At 43.6% G+C, this 19,355-nt stretch overlaps 1 protein-coding gene across 1 annotated transcript; it reads right to left on the reverse strand.

Annotated features, from left to right (window-relative positions):
• Nucleotides 1-639: 639 nt before the first annotated feature.
• Nucleotides 640-14,215, reverse strand: PRDX1 (peroxiredoxin 1). The gene is made up of 6 exons (XM_084852726.1): nucleotides 14,148-14,215; nucleotides 12,142-12,258; nucleotides 9,768-9,921; nucleotides 4,616-4,738; nucleotides 2,918-3,048; nucleotides 640-1,127 (listed from the first exon to the last, which is right to left on the reverse strand). Exons 2-6 carry the CDS (start codon nucleotides 12,245-12,247, stop codon nucleotides 1,042-1,044), a joined length of 600 nt encoding a protein of 199 aa, XP_084708852.1. The 5' UTR covers nucleotides 12,248-12,258; nucleotides 14,148-14,215; the 3' UTR covers nucleotides 640-1,041.
• Between the last annotated feature and the right edge of the window lie 5,140 nt (nucleotides 14,216-19,355).

Genomic DNA, 19,355 nt, shown 5'->3' on the forward strand with positions numbered 1-19,355 from the left:
ATAAAGTAAGAGTGGCGCATCGAGGCAATCAAGTACTTTGGGCTGCTTTTTGTATCCTGTGCTTGGGCAGGTACAGGAACTATGCCACTAAGGTGTTATGTGTACAATGTCTTTTGTTATCCTCATACTTCCGGGAAGGAAATTTTGATCCCTACCCATACCTACTGCCTTTGCTGAAACATTGAGTCTAAATGAGAATACTCCAGTCACTGCAGGCAATTACTGCACAAAATAGACACAGTAGGAGGAAGGATGGACAGAAGACCACTATTGATAGGAGGGCTGTTAGGACTATCCAAAGGACTGAGATCAGAGGATGACGTCAGGCCTGAAGCTCACGTTTTGTATACTGTTCTACATCCCTGAGTCATTAGGTTGAAGGCTATGGCATTTGCTATATGGCTAGAAGAGGGAAGCAACAGGATTGAGCCAGGTCTAGGCAGCAAGCGGTGGAGAGGTTTCAGTTCTGTACATGTTGAGAAACCTGTCACACACTCTGCTATGAAGTGCTACCTCCCTCCCCTGGTAAGAAAATGTACTGCAGCTTAGACCCCTTCAGGAATATAGCTGTTTCAGAAGAGCTGTTGCATGTTTCTCCCATTTGAAAACACCCAATCTACTTGACCCACACTCTTTCCATTTTTTTTCTTTGCACAAGTTTAATGACAGTACAAAATATCAGAACAAACATCCGTGATACATGCATCACTGAGCCAATCACTTACTGACACTGGTCCTTAAGTTATTCACATGAGCATAAGGAGTAGATTCTCTATCCTGGGTCAGATCAACAGGACATGTAATTGGTCAACACATAGCTATTGCTAGTAGGTTTCAATCCATAATCCATTTACTCCAGAGCCATCCTACTAAAGTCAACTGGACCAATCCAGAATAAATAGCTTATGAATTGCAGCCACAAACCAATTGGCTCACAATATGGCTATTCTTTAAATAAGAGAATGGCAAATACAGTTCTGCTTTTACTCTTATACAGGTTACAGAATACATTTGTTGTTCAAAACATGACACACAGGATTTTTATTTCTGCTTGGAGAAGTACTCTTTACTTTGCTTAACATCAGGCTTGATCGTATCGGTTCCTGGTTGCCAGCCAGCAGGACACACTGAAATAATAATGTTATGTCTTATTTAGTCAGGAATAGAGGCTGATCAAAACATGAAAAGACATTATGTTTATGTTCATAGCTAGACTTCCTAAAAGGTGTCTTGGATAAGTACACAATAAATTAACCAATATTTCATCTGTTTGACTGTAACTGGGATGCTTTCACAGTTAGGACGCTGTTTCTGGCAACACTAGATGGCTGAATATCAGCACAGCATACCAATCTGTTGCTCTGTGCCTGGATTGCCTCCAGGAAAGAGGAAGTATGAAAGAATTATGGTGAAAGGGCAAATTGGGAGGCTGAACAAAGAAGCAGGAAGAGTGGAATCATAGAATAGTAGGGTTGGAAGAGGCCTACAAGGCCATTGAGTCCAACTCCTCGCTCAATGCAGGAATCCAAGTCAGAGCATCCCTGACAGATGGCTGTCCAGCCTCGTCTTGAATGCCTCCAGTGTGGGAGAGCCCACCACCTCCTTAGGTAATATAGACCTAGGAATGTGAGGAATGCTTGAGGAAGGAAAGAATAGGCAACATATTGGTTGCACCCCTGGCTGCTTAATGCCAGACTAGCACCCATTCCGTCTTGCTCCACTTCTAGCACAAAGGGAACATTTTGATGTTTACGTGAAATTGAGTTGTGCAATCTAAACTGAGAGTGCAGTCACACATGGGGATGGTAACACCTTGCTAGCACAGTTCTGCTTCTTTGACTCAACGAAAGGCCAAGGTGAAGAAGGCACATTTCTTTCTCCAGTCCAGGATTTGTGTGAATAGGAAAGGAAGCCAGGCCATGCTGCAGGGGAAAAAGGGGGTTCTCCTTCTGTTGAAGAAAGGCCTTCTAGCCCCATTCTTGTTTCATCAGGAGTCCAAGCTCAGCTCCAATACTGCTGCAAGTATAGTAGGGCAGAGACCTTCTCCACATAGCCCTAGCTCTTGCCAAATGGATGATGGTGACAGGGTAAAGCTACTTATACTGCTGCACCAATGGTAAGTGGAAGAGAATTAAGCATATCCCATTCTGATTAACCCCACCTCTTGGGAACAGTTTAGATCTGGCTTATGTATTACTAGCAAAATGCCTGTCATTATGACTTTGAGTGGTGTGGGGGGGGGGAGGGACCCATACATTGCAGGATACCCTGAGAGGGCACAAACTTCCTGTGTGCTCTGTATAAAGCCACATTGACAGTGCCAAGGACCCCACAGGGACGATGAGCAACTAATAGGGGTGCCAAGATTTTCCCCATAACTCCTCCACCCCTCAATGCCACACTTGCGGATTTCTCCCAGAGGCACGAATAGCAGCTACCTGGTTATTTGGGAGACTGTAAATATATATATATATATATATATATATATATATATATTCCAAAATACTATTGCTTTTGGGATTAAACTTGCCCTCTTGCCTCCAATGACTACATTTTTCAGTGGAACAAGTTCTGCCCCTTCACCGTCTTACTAATTTCTATAAGGCAAGGTTAAGAGCAAATAGCAAGAGCCACTGAAAATCAAGCTTACTTCAGCCTTACCTGAACATTTCTTAGCTACTGAAGTGCAACAAACATTGTACCTAGGAACTGCATTTTATCTATGGAGCAGTGTAGAGAACTACAGTCTTACATTTATGCATTTTTAAACCATTCTGGAAAATATATAGTTTCCTGTTTTGTAAACAAGAGATACCAGAACTATTTTAAGAGCTTCTACGGTTAACCAAAGCTTTCCTTTCCCTGAAGAAAACTATTCTAACATAAGCCAGCCAAGTATGAACTACAACGATCTTACCTTCTCCATGTTTGTCCGTAAATTGAAAAGCCTGAACTAGCCGGAGTGTTTCATCAACTGAGCGGCCAACAGGGAGATCATTGATTGTGATCTGGCGCAAGATCCCCTTATCATCAACAATAAAGAGGCCCCTTAAAGAGAAACAGAACAAGTTATGAACAAAAACATTTAAACATATTCTAAGAGAATATGCAACTCTAAGACTACAAGCTGGCATTCAATACCAGGTTTTAACACCATTTAAGTCCTTCTGGTAACACCAATACCAGTCCTCTGTAGATGGTGAACAACTTGTATTCTAAAAGTCAATTAAGTTGTGTGTGAAGTGTCATTTGTGATTTCTACCAGAAAGTTACAGAACGTTCCCTAATGGTGTGCGTCCTCTTCACCATTCACACCCCAACACACCTCTAGCTTGCATGTTCAGGACTTAATTACAATTGACTAAATCACTGGCCTTATTTTGAAGGAAGAGTTTAAGCTCCAACTGGTACCAAAATTAAGATTTTGCAGTGAATGTGTAATTCAAGATCAGAATTCAAGCTAGAAGGCAGGGATGACTGAGTAGTGAGCGCTCTCCCAAAATATTCCTTGCTCCTTACTCACTCCCCATCTTTCACCTGCAGTATTTTTGTAATGAGTACATAGCAAAACCCTTGCTCCCCCAGTAGTGGTTTGCCACCCCTTTGTGTCCCCAAACTAGTTTTTCTGGACTCCCTCTGCGAGAAGGCAAACTCCTGATGAGAACCTTGCACAAGATACCAGCTTCACTCATATTTCAAATGGGGAACTGAGACTGAGTGGCTAGTTTAGAGTCATCAAGTGTGAGTTCATGGCAGAGGTGAGATCTGATCTAGGGACGTCCTGATTCATAGTTAAGTGTAGCATAGTAGCTAAGACTGATCTGGTATGAGAGGGGATTGAACCTTTGGAAAATGCATGCCCTTGCCCAGGCAGAAAGCAATGTATTAATTTGTGCAATACCAGGCTTACCTTTAGCTAGCATCTCCCCAAGTTCTTGCTGTATTCTTCTGTCAACTCAGATACAGGTAGAGGGTTTTGGAAGATGCCAGGCAGAGTAACCTGGTGAATTCACACATTTCCTTTCCTCTCTCCAGTAAAAAGGCATGCATGAATCTAAGGTTCCTGTCTCTTAGGGTGCAATCCTATGGAGATAGGAGGCCACCTCCAAACGCGGAGGCAACGGCCTACCCCATGCAGGGCAGGAAAAGCACAGAGGGGATCGTTCCCTCCATGCTTCTCCTGCCCTGCATTTGCGGCTAGACAGCTGGTTTTGGCTGTCTAACCGTGGGAAGGTGAAGTGGGGGAGAAGGCTGCCAGACAACACATAGTTTTGGCTGTTCTGTGCTCCTCTTGCGAGTGTGGAACACGGGGCCATTCCACGCTGCCTCCAAGGCAGCATGGAAGGGCAGGGGAGAGGTCAGTTCCTGGAAAACCAGATATCCTATGGCCGTCTAGCCGCTGACTAGCGGCCATAGGATTGCTCCTTTAATGTATTAGTAAGACAAACAAAGAAGTAGTAACAGGGCAAGTGTTCATCCATGCTGTCTTGAACTTGTGCTACCTTGTTATTCTCCATGGCCTCTCCCCCTCCAGGTTAGCTTTTTCAAAAAGTCAAAGGCATTATGTAATGCTCTGTAGAGCGTAAGTCCTTAGGTCACTGCTGCAGTCTCTTACCTGTAAGAAATGCCTTCATCTTCTTTTAGCACTCCATATTCTTTAGCAATTGCACGGTTTGTGTCCGACACCAAAGGAATGCGCATGCTGCCTAGCCCTCCCTGCTTTTTAGGGGTGTTTACCCTGTAACAAGAGGAGACACACTTAATAATTAACAGTCTAGTGTTTTAGGATTTCAAGAAGAGCCACTTCAACATTCTGGAATATCCTTGTCCTTTTGTTTGTACAATTAGTTTCAATTTCAGCACAATATACCAACGCAGAAGATTTCCCCCAAAATTTGTAGTTACACAGAAGTTATTCAGTGGCCTTTCGATTGAAGTAGGGGCAGTAACCAAAGACTACCCTATCTAGCTTCAAGCACTAGCTTGGAATTCGTCACTGCTTACCAAGTCTCAGTTTATGTTACTGGAGTGTGTGGAAGGAGGTTCCCAGAGGCCCAGTCTTACAATAGTAGCAAGTAGTACAGTAACTACAAACAACTCTGAGATCCAGGATTTGATCCTGGACGAATGATGCTGCTCTGGCAGATGTGACTGAAGATGGGTGTGTGGGGGGGTCAATTTTCCCCAGCTGTGCTCACCAAGTTTTCAAGTGTATCAGCAGGCAAGATCAAGTGGGTGGGAAGGTGGAGTCACAGCTATCTTATCTTGTAGAACTTGAATTTTTACTTTCATTAGAAACTGAGCTACTTAGATTTATAATTAGTGAATTCCTTTGTTTCTTTAGTGATTGTGATTTATTATGCACATTCTTTTTGTTGCCTTTATTTTGTTAACCTTGTTTCAAATTAAGGTAACATTTCATGATAAATCCATCCTCATACTGAGGTACCCTGGCACTTTGCAAAATGCAAGTGTGCAACTAGGCAGTGAGACATGATATGGATTCTGCTGGTGTACCACACGCCCTGCTGCCCAACTGTCCCCTTGCCTGAGCTGGTAAAGGCGGTGTTGATTCCCCCAAATAATCGCATTGCAGAATTTCAACACCCACACTGAGGCCCCCTCATTAGCAGCATCTAAGGAATTCATGACAACCACGGTCCCCTGATCTGGTTTTGGCTAGTCAGAATGAAAGTGATCTGAGGGTAGAGGGGTTCAGAAGTACCTTGTCATCCTGGACATATCATTACCTAATGGGGTTTAGATTTGTTGGATCTTTTAAACTCTGTGGGGAGTAGGGGGAGAACCCATTAAATTGACCCCCCTCAGAGATTAAGAGAACCTGAAATATTCCTAAGTGCACTGGAGGATTTCCCAGCCAGTAGAGCCGGTAATCCTGTCAAAACCCTGGTTGATCAGTAGAATGGAGAGATGGCTTGGGTGGCAGAAACTATTATTCTTATGCATCATTTGACTGGGTGCAGAACACTGGCTCCTAGGTTTTCTGAGGAGCTTTGGGCAACGAAATGCCTAGGCACACAACAAGAGCAAGGTGGGGGAAAACACAGGCCTAATTCAATCATACACACATTAGGGCTCATGTTAGACCCTATTCTGTGGTGGTAAAGGCAGTGAATAAGTCTCCTCTGCCTCCACTGTGACAGTACAGTGTCATCTAGCAGAACTATTGGGTGGTTAAGGCATTATTATATTCTAGATTCCAGGGCAGTGAGGAGGAGCCTTCAAAAGCCCACTGACAAATTTGTAATATATTTCACTGATAAAAATCACTTTTTCATTCCAACGGACTCCACACTGAGAAAAGATTCTGGTGATATGATTGAGACAGCTGCTCACCCAATTTTGATGGATGAATTTCAGTTTTTCCAGCCTGAGGACGTGGACAAGTTGTCTGGAGGAATGAGGCCAACCCACATTTTGGATCTGTATCCATCCTAACTGGTAAAAGTTGCTGGGAAGTGGGTGACTGGATGGTGGAGGTAGTCAATGACTCCTTGAAAGAGGAATATGTCCCTATCCTCTAAAAAAGGGGGCACACAGCCTTTTTGGCCCCCCCAAGAGCTGCATGTCACGCTGCCTGAAGTTCCACGCACGCACATACTCTCCATGTATGCCTCAGTGATCCTGATACAGGTTGCTCCTTTCTCACTACTACTACTAGCAAGTAAAGAGCAATCTATTTGGGGATTGTTGTGGGAGGGAATTTGGCAAAGGGGGGTTCAAGGCACCCATGTGGAGTCACAGTTAAAGCCTTGGAAGGCCTGTGTGGAACACAAGCTGTGTGCTGCTGCTCTAAAACAAGCAGTGGTAAGACCTTTTCTAAAAAGCCTTTGTTGGCTTCCACCAGCCAAGGTAATTATTGGCTAGTTTATAATCTCCCTTTTAAAGCAAGGTCCTAGGGTGCATGGTGGTGTTGCAACTCCAGAGTTCCCTGGATAAAGTTGTTAATTGGGATCCTTCCCAATTTGACATCAGGCCTGGTTTCAGGATGGAAAAAGCCTTGGTTGATAGCCTATGCCAGGAACTGGACAGGGAGAGTACATCCCTGATGGGGCAGGATTGCAGCTTGAGATCGATAGGCATGTGGTCAAGGAACACCTAATTACTTTGAATAAGTTCAAATCTCCAGGGCCAGATGAACTGCACCCTAGAGTAATAAAGGAACTGGCAGAAGAACTCTCAGAACCACTGTCTATTCTCTTTGAGAAATCAGGGAGGACGGGTGAAGTGCCAGATGACTGGAGGAGGGCTAACGTTGTCCCTATCTTCAAAAAGGGTAAAAAGGAGGAACCTGGGAACTACAGACCAGTCAGTCTGACATCAGTCCCTGGGAAAATTCTGGAGCAGATCATAAAGCAATCCATCTGGAAGCACCTTGAAAACAATGCAGTGATTACTTGAGGCCAACATGGATTTGTCAAGAACAAATCCTGCCAGACTAATCTGATCTCATTTTTTGATCAAGTAACCTCCCTTGTGGACTGTGGGAATGCTGTGGACATTATATACCTCGACTTCAGCAAAGCTCTCGACAAAGTGCCCCATGATATCCTGATGAGCAAACTAGCTCAAAGTGGGCTAGATGAAACAACGATCCAGTGGATCCACAGTTGGCTACAGAATCGGACTCAAGGAGTGCTTATCAATGGGATCTTCTCAAACTGGTGAGAGGTAACGAGCAGGGTACTGCAGTGCTCAGTCCTGGGCCCAGTGCTCTTCAACATTTTTATTAATGACCTGGAGGAGGTGGTGTAGTGAATGCTGATCAAATGTGCAGATGACACAAAATTGGGTGGGATAGCTAATACTCTGGAAGACAAACAAAATTCAAAGTGATCTTGATAGAATGGAGCACTGGGCAGAAAACAGAATGACATTTAAGAGGGATCAATGCCACGTTCTGCACCTAGGAAAAAGAAACCAAATGCACAGTTACAAGATGGGGGATACGTGGCTCAACAACACTACAAGCGAGAAGGATCTTGGAATTGTTGTCGATCACAAGCTGAATATGAGTCAACAATGTGATGTGGCTGCAAAAAAGGCCAATGCTATTTTGGGCTGCATTCATAGAAGCATAGCTTCCAAATCCCAGGAAGTACTAGTCCCCCTCTACTCAGCACTGATTAGGCCTCATCTGGAGTACTGTGTCCAGTTCCGGGCACTGCACTTGAAGAAGGATGCAGACAAGCTGGAGGGGGGTCAGAAGAGGGCAACAAAGATAATGAGGGGACTGGAAACAAAGCCCTATGAAGAGAGACTGAAAGAACTGGGCATGTTTAGCCTTGAGAAGAGAAGACTGAGGGGAGATATGATAGCACTCTTCGAGTACTTGAAAGGTTGTCCCAGAGAGGAAGGCCAGGATCTCTTCTCCATCATCCCATAGTGCAGGACGTGGAATAATGGGCTCAAATTAAAGGAAGCCAGATTCTGGCTGAACATCAGGAAAAGCTTCCTGACTGTTAGAGCAATATGACAATGGAACCAATTCCCTAGGGAGGTGGTGGGCTCTCCCACACTGGAGGCGTTCAAGATGAGGCTGGACAGCCATCTGTCAGGGATGCTCTGACTTGGATTCCTGCATTGAGCAGGGGGTTGGATTCGATGGTCTTGTAGGCCCCTTCCAACCCTACGATTCTATGATCCCTCTTTGTTCTGCTGAACCTGTCAGCAGCATTTGGTACAACTGGCCATGATATCCTTCTAGAGTACTTGGCTACTATTGGGATTCAGGGGCACCATTTTGCAACGGTGGTCCTACTTGGCTGAATGCTCCCAGAAGGTAGTGCTGGGGGACTACTGCTTGGCACACTGGTGTATGGCAACCTTCCCCAATCTGGCACCCTCCAGATGTGTTCGGACCACAACTCCCATAATTCCAATGGCCATGCTGGCTGGGAATTATGAGCTTTGCAGTCCCAATACACCTGGAGGATGCCATGTTGGATAAGGCTGCCCTATGGGGTTCCTCAGGGCTTTGTTCTGTCCCCTGTTCTCTTTACATGATGTTGATGGAGGTCATCCAGATTCTTGGGGCTGGGTCTCATCATTATACTTATGGTACCCAGCTCTGTCTTTTTCAACTGATGCCAAGGAAGCCATGGAAATCCTGAATGGGTGTCTGTGAGTGACTGGATGCAGGTGAACAAACTAGGGCTCAATTCAGACAAGTTGAAGTCTGGTTGGTCAGCAGACAAGCCAACCCAGGAGTGGGAATACAACCTGCTCTGGATGGGGTAGCACCCCCTGTAGGCCAAGTGGCAGTGGTTAATATTGTTTGATATAGTTTATATATTGCCTTGGGGACCTATTTGGCAGAGATGCTTCATTCATACATTATATAAAATAAATAAGCTGCATAAACCCAGGTGGTTCCTTCTTACTGGCATTACAAGAGCAACAATGAGACAGGACCATGGAGAAACTGCTCTATCAGGTCCAAGGCTACAGCCCAAGCTACTTGACTTCAGGAACTTGGAATCTATACTTAAGGTTCCACATGGGGCAAGATTATAAAGGACAAATATCCAACAACTGGTTTAACTGGTTACTCCCTTCCCTTCTATCAACAGTAGTAAGAGTGCATTTGTAAGCAGCAGCAGTGTTTCATCCCCCTTGCATACAAGCTTGAGGCTGGGTTATGATTAAGGCAAGAGCTGATGTGATCTCTTGTTGGCAGCAGCTCCTTCCACCCATGTAAAAGGCTTACACCTTAGGCTGTAATCCTGCAGCCCAAATGTTCTTACCAGGCAAGATGGCAGAAGTGAGAATCAACAGAAGCACCAATCACTTCACAGTTGATTTTCCTAAACTCATCAGACCGGTCACTGAATGCAATGATCTCAGTGGGGCAGACAAAGGTGAAGTCAAGTGGATAGAAGAACAACACAACATATTTGCCTAGAAAAGATTAATGAATTAGTGTCTTGCATAAAGAGGTTCCTTCTACAACCATATTAAAGCCCTTTCAATGAGATTTCACCAACTCAAAAATTCCTGAATCCAAACATCAATGGCACTTGCTTTATGGCATTCTATTTCTCTCCTCCAGTCAATCCCCAAATATACAAAACAGCAGATGCAAAGGAAAGTCATAGTTACTGCCAGACTGACATATGGCTCAGCTAAGGACACCACATAAGTACTATGACTGGGTCTACCAAATGCCATCAGCACATAGAGTTGGGTGCTCCTTAAGCAGCCGCGATACTGCTATGCATCTGTAGCCACTTGCAACCATATGGGCCTGAACACCAAGGAAGCCAATGCTCCTTTGGCACATCCGGTGCACTGCCTACTTATCTGTTTCCAAGCACAATTCAAGGGGCTGGTGATCAGCTTTGAAGCACTGAACTATTTAAGGCCAGGATCACCTCAAGTACTATGGCCTCCTGTGAAATTCTGTCCATCCATTGAGTTCATTTGGGAAGGCTCTTTTGGTCTTCTGGGGGGAATTGCACAATTCCCCATGGCTGCGCCAAAGGTTGCAGACCTCCCTGGCCCAAGAGATGCGTCTAGTTTCTTCATTGTCCTTCCACCCCTGGCTAAAGACTTTAATTCCTGCAAACATTTATTTTAGTTACTTCAGATTTAATCTGCTTATCTACATTTAAAATAACTTAACTAGAATATGTAAAGTGTTTTTTGTATGGTTTATGTTGTGCTTGGATTTGTGTTGTTAGCCATGTCATTGTTTTTAAAGTGGAAAGCTGAGACAGAAGTCTTCCAAAATAAATAGTGCCAGAGACTTTGGCTATTTCACTGATAGGGAACGGGCCAGGCCTGATGCAGACCATGGGCCATCAGTCCCACTACACCTTGGGAACATCTCTCCTGCTTCCACACTGCCCAGAAGATCCTCCAGGAAGCCATTTGCTGCATTCCCCTCCGTATTTCAGTAGTGAGCATCTTGGTGTACAGACTATACTTTATTGCTGTGGTCTTCTGCAAGCTTCAATGGGATGAACAAAGAGGAACAGAGAGGTGCCTTGTCACCTAACATTTGGCACTGTGCTCCTCTTCCTTGCTTAGCCCACTAAAGCTGCCAACAAAGTGGTAATGTATGGGTTGATCAGAGGTGCTTCGTACTGAAGCTGCCAAGTGGAATGGAGAAGACTGGAGCAAGGAGGAGCCAAAAATATAAAGGTGTGGAGAGAGCTGAAGGGAAAGAGACACACATGTGAGCATATGTAAAGGAGACCAGTTGCATTTTGAAAAGTTGAAGGGATCAAGGCCTGATTGTGGTGTCCGTGATTATAGGGCAGTGAGGGAAGGTACGTTCCCTCCTGGATGCTACACAGCAGCTTTCCCCAGCCCAGTGCCTTCCAGATGTGCTGGACTGCAACTCCCATAATTCCTAGCCAGCATGGCCGATTATGGGAGTTGCACTCCAAAACATCTGGAGGACACTAGGTTGGGGAAGGCTGCTAGGCAGCGTGCAAGCAAACTGTCCCCCAAGCCAATGGATGTTAAAGCATGGAGCAGACAACAGCTTTGTCAGAAGTTAGGACACTGACTAAACTAGGAATGACTAGAGGGAGACCCTCCTTATTTCCAAGACTCCTTCCTTCTTGCATGCTCGAACACACCTGTAGCATTTGCTTATTCCTGTTAACTAGACAGAACAGACTTCAATGTAACTGCAATAGTTAACAGCTATATCTTTGATTTGCATTCATTAAATAGACCAGGCTTGTAAATCAATACTAATTGTTCATGGCAAACAGACATCTTCTCTAGGTAACCAGACAGGGAGGTTGGTTCTTCTAAGCCACTAATTACCAATATAGATTTCTACAGGCAGGTGGGAATAGTAACCTCCAGGAATTTGTTTGCAATACCATAATACTGGCTTTGTAGACTGTCAGCTTTCTAGGAGTGAAAAATTGGTCTGAGCCAATCAGTTTTAGGCCACTGTTTTGTGCCTTTGAATTTGTTACATTTTGCTACAGGCCATTCATACGATAAAATGGAAACAAGTTACCAGAGATTTCACTTGCAAAATGGTTTTCTTACCCTTGACACAGACCTTTCAGAAACAAAGAGTCATAGAAATTAGGATTTTATGGAATAATGTTAATACCTCACCTCCACAGTTCCAGTATGTTTTATTGGACTTACCTCTGTAGTTAGAGAGTTTGATATCTTTGAATTGTCCATCAGGCATTACAGCTGTAGCCTGGAAGTCTGGGGCTGGTTTCCCGATGTAAGCCTTTCCTGATGACATTCTGAAAGAAGCTGAAGAAAATTGGAGCTTGTTAGAAGATTGCTAGCTTTTTTAAGCTCGCCTGCCAACCACAGAGGGGGAACCAATTAGCACAGAGGGGGAACCAATTAGTCATGCTGGCTGGGGCATGCTGGGAGTTGTAGGACTTTTTTCTGTCTAAACTTGCATAGGATTGTGCCCTTAGTTAATAGTTTAGCTCCCTAAATCTTAACAAAAGCATGTTGAAATCTTCAGCTACAACTGAGTACGCATAGTACCTTAGCACAACTTTGAAGATCCAATGAGAGCCAAGGGGTACAGATCTACCACTGATAAGCACTTCCAAGTTACATTTATCAACATGAAGCCAGTATTTTTAAAGTTGCATTTAGAGGCTTCAATAGTTCTACTGTCCCATCAGACCAGAAGCAACCCCCCTCCCCATTCATACACCCCTAATCAAACTGTACTAGTGATATTGAGGAATGCTCAGTTACAGGTAAAAGCTTCCATTTTGTTTTATTGCAATAGATATCATGAAGAATAAACTGCACTAATAGAAAGAACAAAATTAACAGCATCAAGTATAACTTTTTGGTGGATTTAGTTCTTCATCTTTTGTCATGTTCATAATGCAGCTTGGCTCTAGTGCAGCAGTGTTATTGCTACAGCCATTTTAAAAGTTATCTTAAGCTTAACAAGGTGAGGCATATGCAGCATTTCAGATGTTCCATGTTGCAATGAATTAACAGCAGATCCTAATTTATTAGCAATAACTTTATAGGAGCTTATGTAGGATGAGCAGGTTTTTGTTTTTTTAAAAAAAAACAGCCCTCCAATGTAAGCATTTCCACAACCCCCTTGCCTCCTATACCTGAAAATAGGTGATCACAGCAGAATTCCAGAGAACAGTTTCTGAACCCTATTATGCTAAAAAAATCAAAACAAAGAACACCCTTGCTTAAATAACTGTTGATTTTAGTAAGTGACTTACAGTGCAATCCTATACATGCCGACGCAGATGCAAGTCCCATTGAACTCAATGGGAGTTACTCCTTCGCAAGTGTGTATGGGATTGTAGCCTTAACTTTCCATTGCATAATTGTGTGGAACTGAAACCTCATCTCAAAGCTCCCACACAGCGTGCGAGACATCTCGCCATTCAATTCCATTAAGTTCACTAGGCCTTTCCCTAGAAAGCGAGCCAAGGCCTACAGCGTTACTTTTAACTCAAATCACCCTGTGTAAAACAATATAGCTTTAAACAGCGAAGGTACCAGCGCACCCCTCCTAACCTCACTCCTAATTTCGGGCTAGAACATCTCGACACCTCTTTGTCGCCACCAAGAAAAGACGCGTCTTAACGCTTACCGCGTTTAACAGCCCACTGAACCCTCCAGCGGACCCAGCCACGAGCCAACCTCAGCATTCGCCACGAGGAATGCGAAGCTCTTGGAAGGGCAATTGAGCTTAATAAACCAGCGTCGATCGCACCCTGAAGGCAAGACTTACGACCTTCAGGAGGTTTTAATTGGGATCTTTCCTCCGCCCGCAGCCAAGCAAGACACGAGGCAACCGAGACAAAAACATTCAAAACTCTTAACGGGCAAACTCCTAGATCTGGTATGCCAGGAAGCTCAGCCCACCCTCCGCTTGCAGAAGCATTAAGCACCAAGGAACTATATGCATGCGCGCACGCACGCACACTCGCCTGCACTTCCCCCCATTAAAAAGCCACCCACAAAACATTTAGGAATGCACAGGAAACCTAAAATATTAACGGGAAACAGTATTGCAAGGGCATGTCACTTTTTGCAGGGAAATATTTTTACTACAGCAAATGAACCGAACCCGCCCAGCGTACAAACGAAGCCAGCACCATCCCTAATCCTTGCCCAAACACGCATCCGAGGGCGCTTACCTAAGGATAAATTAAGCGACTCTACAAAAGCTCCACCACCGACAGCAAGGAACAAGAAGAGGCAGCCCTTGAGATAGTGCCCCCATCTGGTTTTATACCTTCCAGAATCTCGCGAGAGAACTGATCCGAAGGCGAAGAACCTGCCAGTTGACGCCTCCTCCTTTTCCGCTCCCTCCCGGTTGGTGTAGCTGCAGCGCCACCATGACTTTGCAGTTTAGCTGCTTCACGCCTTTTTGGTCGGTCGTCAGCAGAGATTTTTTTTTGGTGATAGTATGTGTCGAGTGGTGGGAGCATGGAGGAATGAATCAATGGGAGTGGGGACATTCTGCAGAGATCTTGGTAGTTCTTTGGAAATGTGCCTGTTAACTGGAAGAGTTTTAATTGCAGTGGCAGTTGCTTTTTAGAGTTTAGAGGCAGGTACTATTAATGCTGCAAATTAGAACCCTTTATTAAGGGGCGGGGAAAGGGATTGACGCGTTTCACTGAAACCTTGTTATGCAATCGCGTGAACCTGAACTGAAAACGCAAACTCATGCAGAATAGGCAGTTTCCTATGTGAAAAGGAAACACTTGGTTATTCTCCCGGTGTTAACCTCCGTCATTTTAGCTACGCTGCAGTTAAGTGAAACGTGGGCCACGGATGTAATTGTGTTTTAGAATACATGCAACTCGTTCGGATTCATATTAAAACATTCCTTTCTCAAACCTGTGGAAAAGTAAACTCGTTAACTGGGTAGTATTCATTCCTGGGATCTTTCATCCTCATCTTTACTTCTCAGTGTAGACATGTAAATTGCTTCAGACTAAATTACATGCCTGTCATACAATTTAGAAGTGAATTAGAAGACTGAGCCCTACCTGTGTGTGTGATGTTTCCCCTAACTCCCTCTTGACATTCTTAAATTCGTTTGTTCCCATAGGCCTGTCACAAATTAGGAAGGTGGTTGCCCTACCATTAGGCAGAGTGAGGCAGCCGCCTCAGGCAGTAGTTGTTGTGGGGCCTGGACCTGACCTACATCCCCTAAATTAGTCTCCTGACCTCAGGTGTAGTGGAGGACCCTGCCCCACCACCAGTGCTGAAGTAAGATTCAACTACTAGTCTGGTCGGCTTCTATACATGGAAGGGGAGAGGTGGGATGAGATGTTTTGTCCTTTGCTTCCAGCAAGGAAATGTCTTGGGCTGGCTATATTATTTTAAATTTTTGTTTAGACTAAGCTTTAAAACAGGGTTTCAGTGGTGCTTCAGATTGTGTTCCTTTCTGTGTATAAAGTCACTACTGGGATTGTAAATTGCCCCAGGTGTTGCTCAAGTGTTCCACAGATCAGAGATTCTATTCTCTGTCCACCCATATATTACAGGAGACAAAGGTGCAGAGTGAGGGCAAGCCTAAAGGTTAGAACAGTAAGATGGAGAGAAATGAAGGACAGGACAAGGAGCTCAGGCCTTACCACAATGGGCTGAACTTTACAGCCTCTCTTTGCAAGCTGCTCTTTGTCAAAAAAGGGATGGAGGGGGAATAGCTGCAGGCACATAGTCCCCTCCCTCTCTATGCAGTACTACCACAGGGAATCAAGCCATTACAGAGAGTCCATCTGCAAACTGCTTGTATCGGAATATACAAAAGAGCAGAGCTGTACTGGATCAGACCAAAGGTTAACCTGTTCCAGCATCCTGTTACCCACAGTGACCAATCAGATGCTTCTGGGAAGCCCACAAGCAGGACATGAGGTGCACTCTCTTTCTTTCCCTGTTACTGAGTTAACAGCAGCCTGAATACAGAAGTTAAACTTTTCCACCCCAACACTTTTGGGAAAAGCTAGAAAAAGTGTCATCCACTACATTGCTGCATGTCAGATTGCTGTTAAAAGCACAGGATCAGGGCCAGTACAAAAGTTGGCAGCATTAAGCAAAATGTGAAAAGTCAGGTCAAGTACAGCTATATACTGTTAAAAGACTTACCTTCTTCTATCTGCAATGACAATGAGCGTTTAATATCAGTAGAAGTTTTGTGGTATGTTTGTTTCACTTCATGGGAGGTCAGCTATACTTAATAATAGCAGCTATATTTTAAGTAGTTTAGAAGCCAAGGAAATTGCTTTAAGACAGTTATTGAGACAGAAGTTGTCAGTTGGAATTGGAATACTGGGACATGTAAAATAATAGTTCAAACAAAGGCTTTATATCTGACTTGGGAGTTGCCAGAATTTAGGTTTGCATATAAACTATCTAATCACAGATTACCTGGGGCTTTACTCAGTGGTTATGGAAGGGGACTCTCAAAGCCACTTATTTTTAGAAAAATATTTTATGATTATCATTATCATATATGCCATGACTGAACTTTGTTACTGAAGTTTGGAGGGTAAATCTTGGCTAAGGGGGCAGGGGTTGCAGCAGGATTTAAACTGAGGAGATGCATCTTGCCTTACCAACGCACAGATTCCGATATCCTTTATCATTCACTTCATCACATAACTGACTTTATACTCAAGGTCTTCCAAGTCCTCTGTGTTCTTTACTCTATATTGAAAATATCTTATTTATTTAATTAATTCAAACCATGGGTTATTGTAACAAGTGCCATGATTAAATAAGCAAGATACAAGTTGTCAGAATATATCGCATCAGTCATTAAAAAGAATGGTCACAAAGAGAGAAAATAAATCTTTGATGTGCATGCTTGGCAACAAAGGGAAATCAAGTGATATTTTCAGTTATGTATCTGTTACTGCTACCTAACAGAAATTCAGTTTTTTGTCAATTTGACTAACAATATTGTCAAGATATGTGTGTCTCATTTCCTGGCAAATAAAGCAACTCAACAAGTACTGGGGTAATCCATTACTAGATTTAGTTTTCCTATTTTAGGGTTCATTATTTCATCATCTCTGATACTCATGAATGGGTCCTATTCACATCAGCTATTCTCTTGCCACTGGCCAAAACTCATAGATGCTGCTTCCTGAGAGCTTCTTCATCAACAGTGTTTCCTTTAAATTCAGCCACTTATTCTTGCTGTGGTAGTTTTCTCCTTGATAACTCTTCAACTTCTTTCCCTATGCAATGTTTCTGTTCCTTCCCTTGGGGTCATCTGTTCTTTTCTCTCTGACCCTGAGAGACAGATAACATCATGGAGGAGTATTCATGTGAGAGGCCAAATGGGGATTTGCTTCTGTACCTCTGAGACTTATGGATTTAGGCCAAATGAATGCGGCAATCATGAAGGTTGGCTGAGAGTGGAATAATAAACCATTTCAGAGGCAAATAACACCTGCCCCAAGTCCCAGTTGTCTTGATGAATGTGTTACTGTTTCCATTTTTAAAAATATTTATTTAAACCAGTACTTCCATTTTAATGCCATCTCACAACATCAATAAATGCTGCCATAATTTTCTTGTTAAAAAACAACAAACATTAACAGTTTGAATCAGTGCATGTATTATTAGGGAAAATCCTGACACTGAAATGTCGGTAGAATAATAACACTCAAGATTAGGGATTATACAATGCAGGAATAGGAAGAACAAAATGTACAGCTGGATTCTAGGAATGTTTACTTAGAAGTAAGATTTACTATGTTCAGTGGGGTTTGCACCCAAGTAATGATGTACTGGTGTTGGAATAAGTCCATTGAACTCAATGGGTCTTACTTCTGAGTAACTATGCATAGGATTGGAAATGGCAAAGGACCCTTGATCTGATCAATAGGAACCTCTTATGGATCCGTTGCAAGAGGAGTTCCCTGAAATTATATGTGCAATTATTTAAAAAACATAATGTTATACAGCAGCCTTCCCCAACCTGGTGCCTTCCAGATGTTTTTGACTTCAACTCCCATCAGCCCCAGCATGGCCAATGGTCAGGAATACTGGGAGTATTCTGGAGGACACTACGTTGGGGAAAGCTGGCCTAGCAGTTGGACAGCTGCCATAGCAAAAGGGGTGGTAACTCTGCTCTGTATACGCCCTCTGGATCCTAGGCCTATAGACCAATTAGATTAGTTGCTAAGCAAGGCAGGCCTAAAACATTTTGCTGCCTGAGATAAAGGACTAGATGCCCCCTGCCCCAGTGCAGCAACAGCAGTGCCAGTGTGCATCACATAAGCAGCACAACACATGCAAAATATCTTTTGCAATGTGTGGCCTTGATAGACTGTCTCTCTACCTGCTTGTTTAATCAGGAGCCTTTCCCAGCAGCAAGACATGTTGGGAGAAGACTACTATGCAAGACAGAGACAGCCCCCAGGTCAGTGATAAGCATGTATCACCACCACTGGGGCACCAGCTCAGGATGAAGGGCTGTGAGGAAGCTGCCAATGTTTGCCTGAGGCAGCTGCCTCACTCTAATTAATGCAGCCTTCCCCAACCTGGAGTCCCCCAGATGTTTTGGATTACAACCCCCATCATTCCTGACAATTGACCATGCTGGGCAGAACTAGTGGGAGTTGTAGTTCAGAACAGCTGGAAAGCACTAGTTTGGAGAGGATTGGCCTAATGGTAGAGTCAGTCCTGTTGCTCAGGCAATTATCAATATAATGAATTCCTATTAGCCAGCCTAGGGTGCCATGAGGAACTAACTGAAACCCAGATACTTTGGAATGCAAGTCTGTCAATCTCTGCCAGCATGGCCACTGGTCAAGGGTGATGGGACTTGTAGTCTGAAACATCTGGAGGACACCACAGTGGGGAAGGCTGTTATACAGGATATATTTATTACCTTCTTATCTTTTGGGGTTTATGTTTAACTTTCTTTTATATGGATTTGAAAAATGTAGTTGAAATTCACCACCATAAAATGCTAGCCCAAGCAAACAGCAGAGCAGAGATGCATTAATCAATAACAGAGCAGAATTAATTTCAAAGTTCATCCAGGCCACATGTACAAGTGTGTGAAATAGCGAGAACATATTTACACACTGTGAAATTCCTACACAAAGGGTACATCCATGCAGAAAACAATGTAGAACCCACAGGTATTCATTTATTATTTTAAATTATTTATATCCTGTCTTTCTTTGTGTACATTCATAATTTAGGGAAGCCTAGTAATCACTCAGAGGAGTTTCTTGTTAAAGAAACTTTTTTTAGTAAAGCAACTCATTTTTAACTAAATGTAAGAGTCAAAACAGTTGTTACTGCAGCTGGTTTGTCCCCATAAATTGCTGCTTATGATAAAGACTTACTCAGGCGAGCGGTATAATGTCTTC

The sequence above is a fragment of the Heloderma suspectum genome, chromosome 4, assembly GCF_057233095.1.
Source record: "Heloderma suspectum isolate Gila_16-S chromosome 4, 16-S_ref, whole genome shotgun sequence".
NCBI lineage: Eukaryota > Metazoa > Chordata > Lepidosauria > Squamata > Helodermatidae > Heloderma > Heloderma suspectum.

Excerpts from the sequence above, each read along its gene's own strand:
- PRDX1 (XM_084852726.1), bottom strand. The coding sequence starts at position 12,247 with ATGTCATCAGGAAAGGCTTACATCGGGAAACCAGCCCCAGACTTCCAG. Across the intron at positions 9,922-12,141 it reads CAAACTCTCTAACTACAGAG|GCAAATATGTTGTGTTGTTC; the intron begins GTAAGTCCAATA and ends AATCTTTTCTAG. Across the intron at positions 4,739-9,767 it reads CACTTCTGCCATCTTGCCTG|GGTAAACACCCCTAAAAAGC; the intron begins GTAAGAACATTT and ends CTCTTGTTACAG.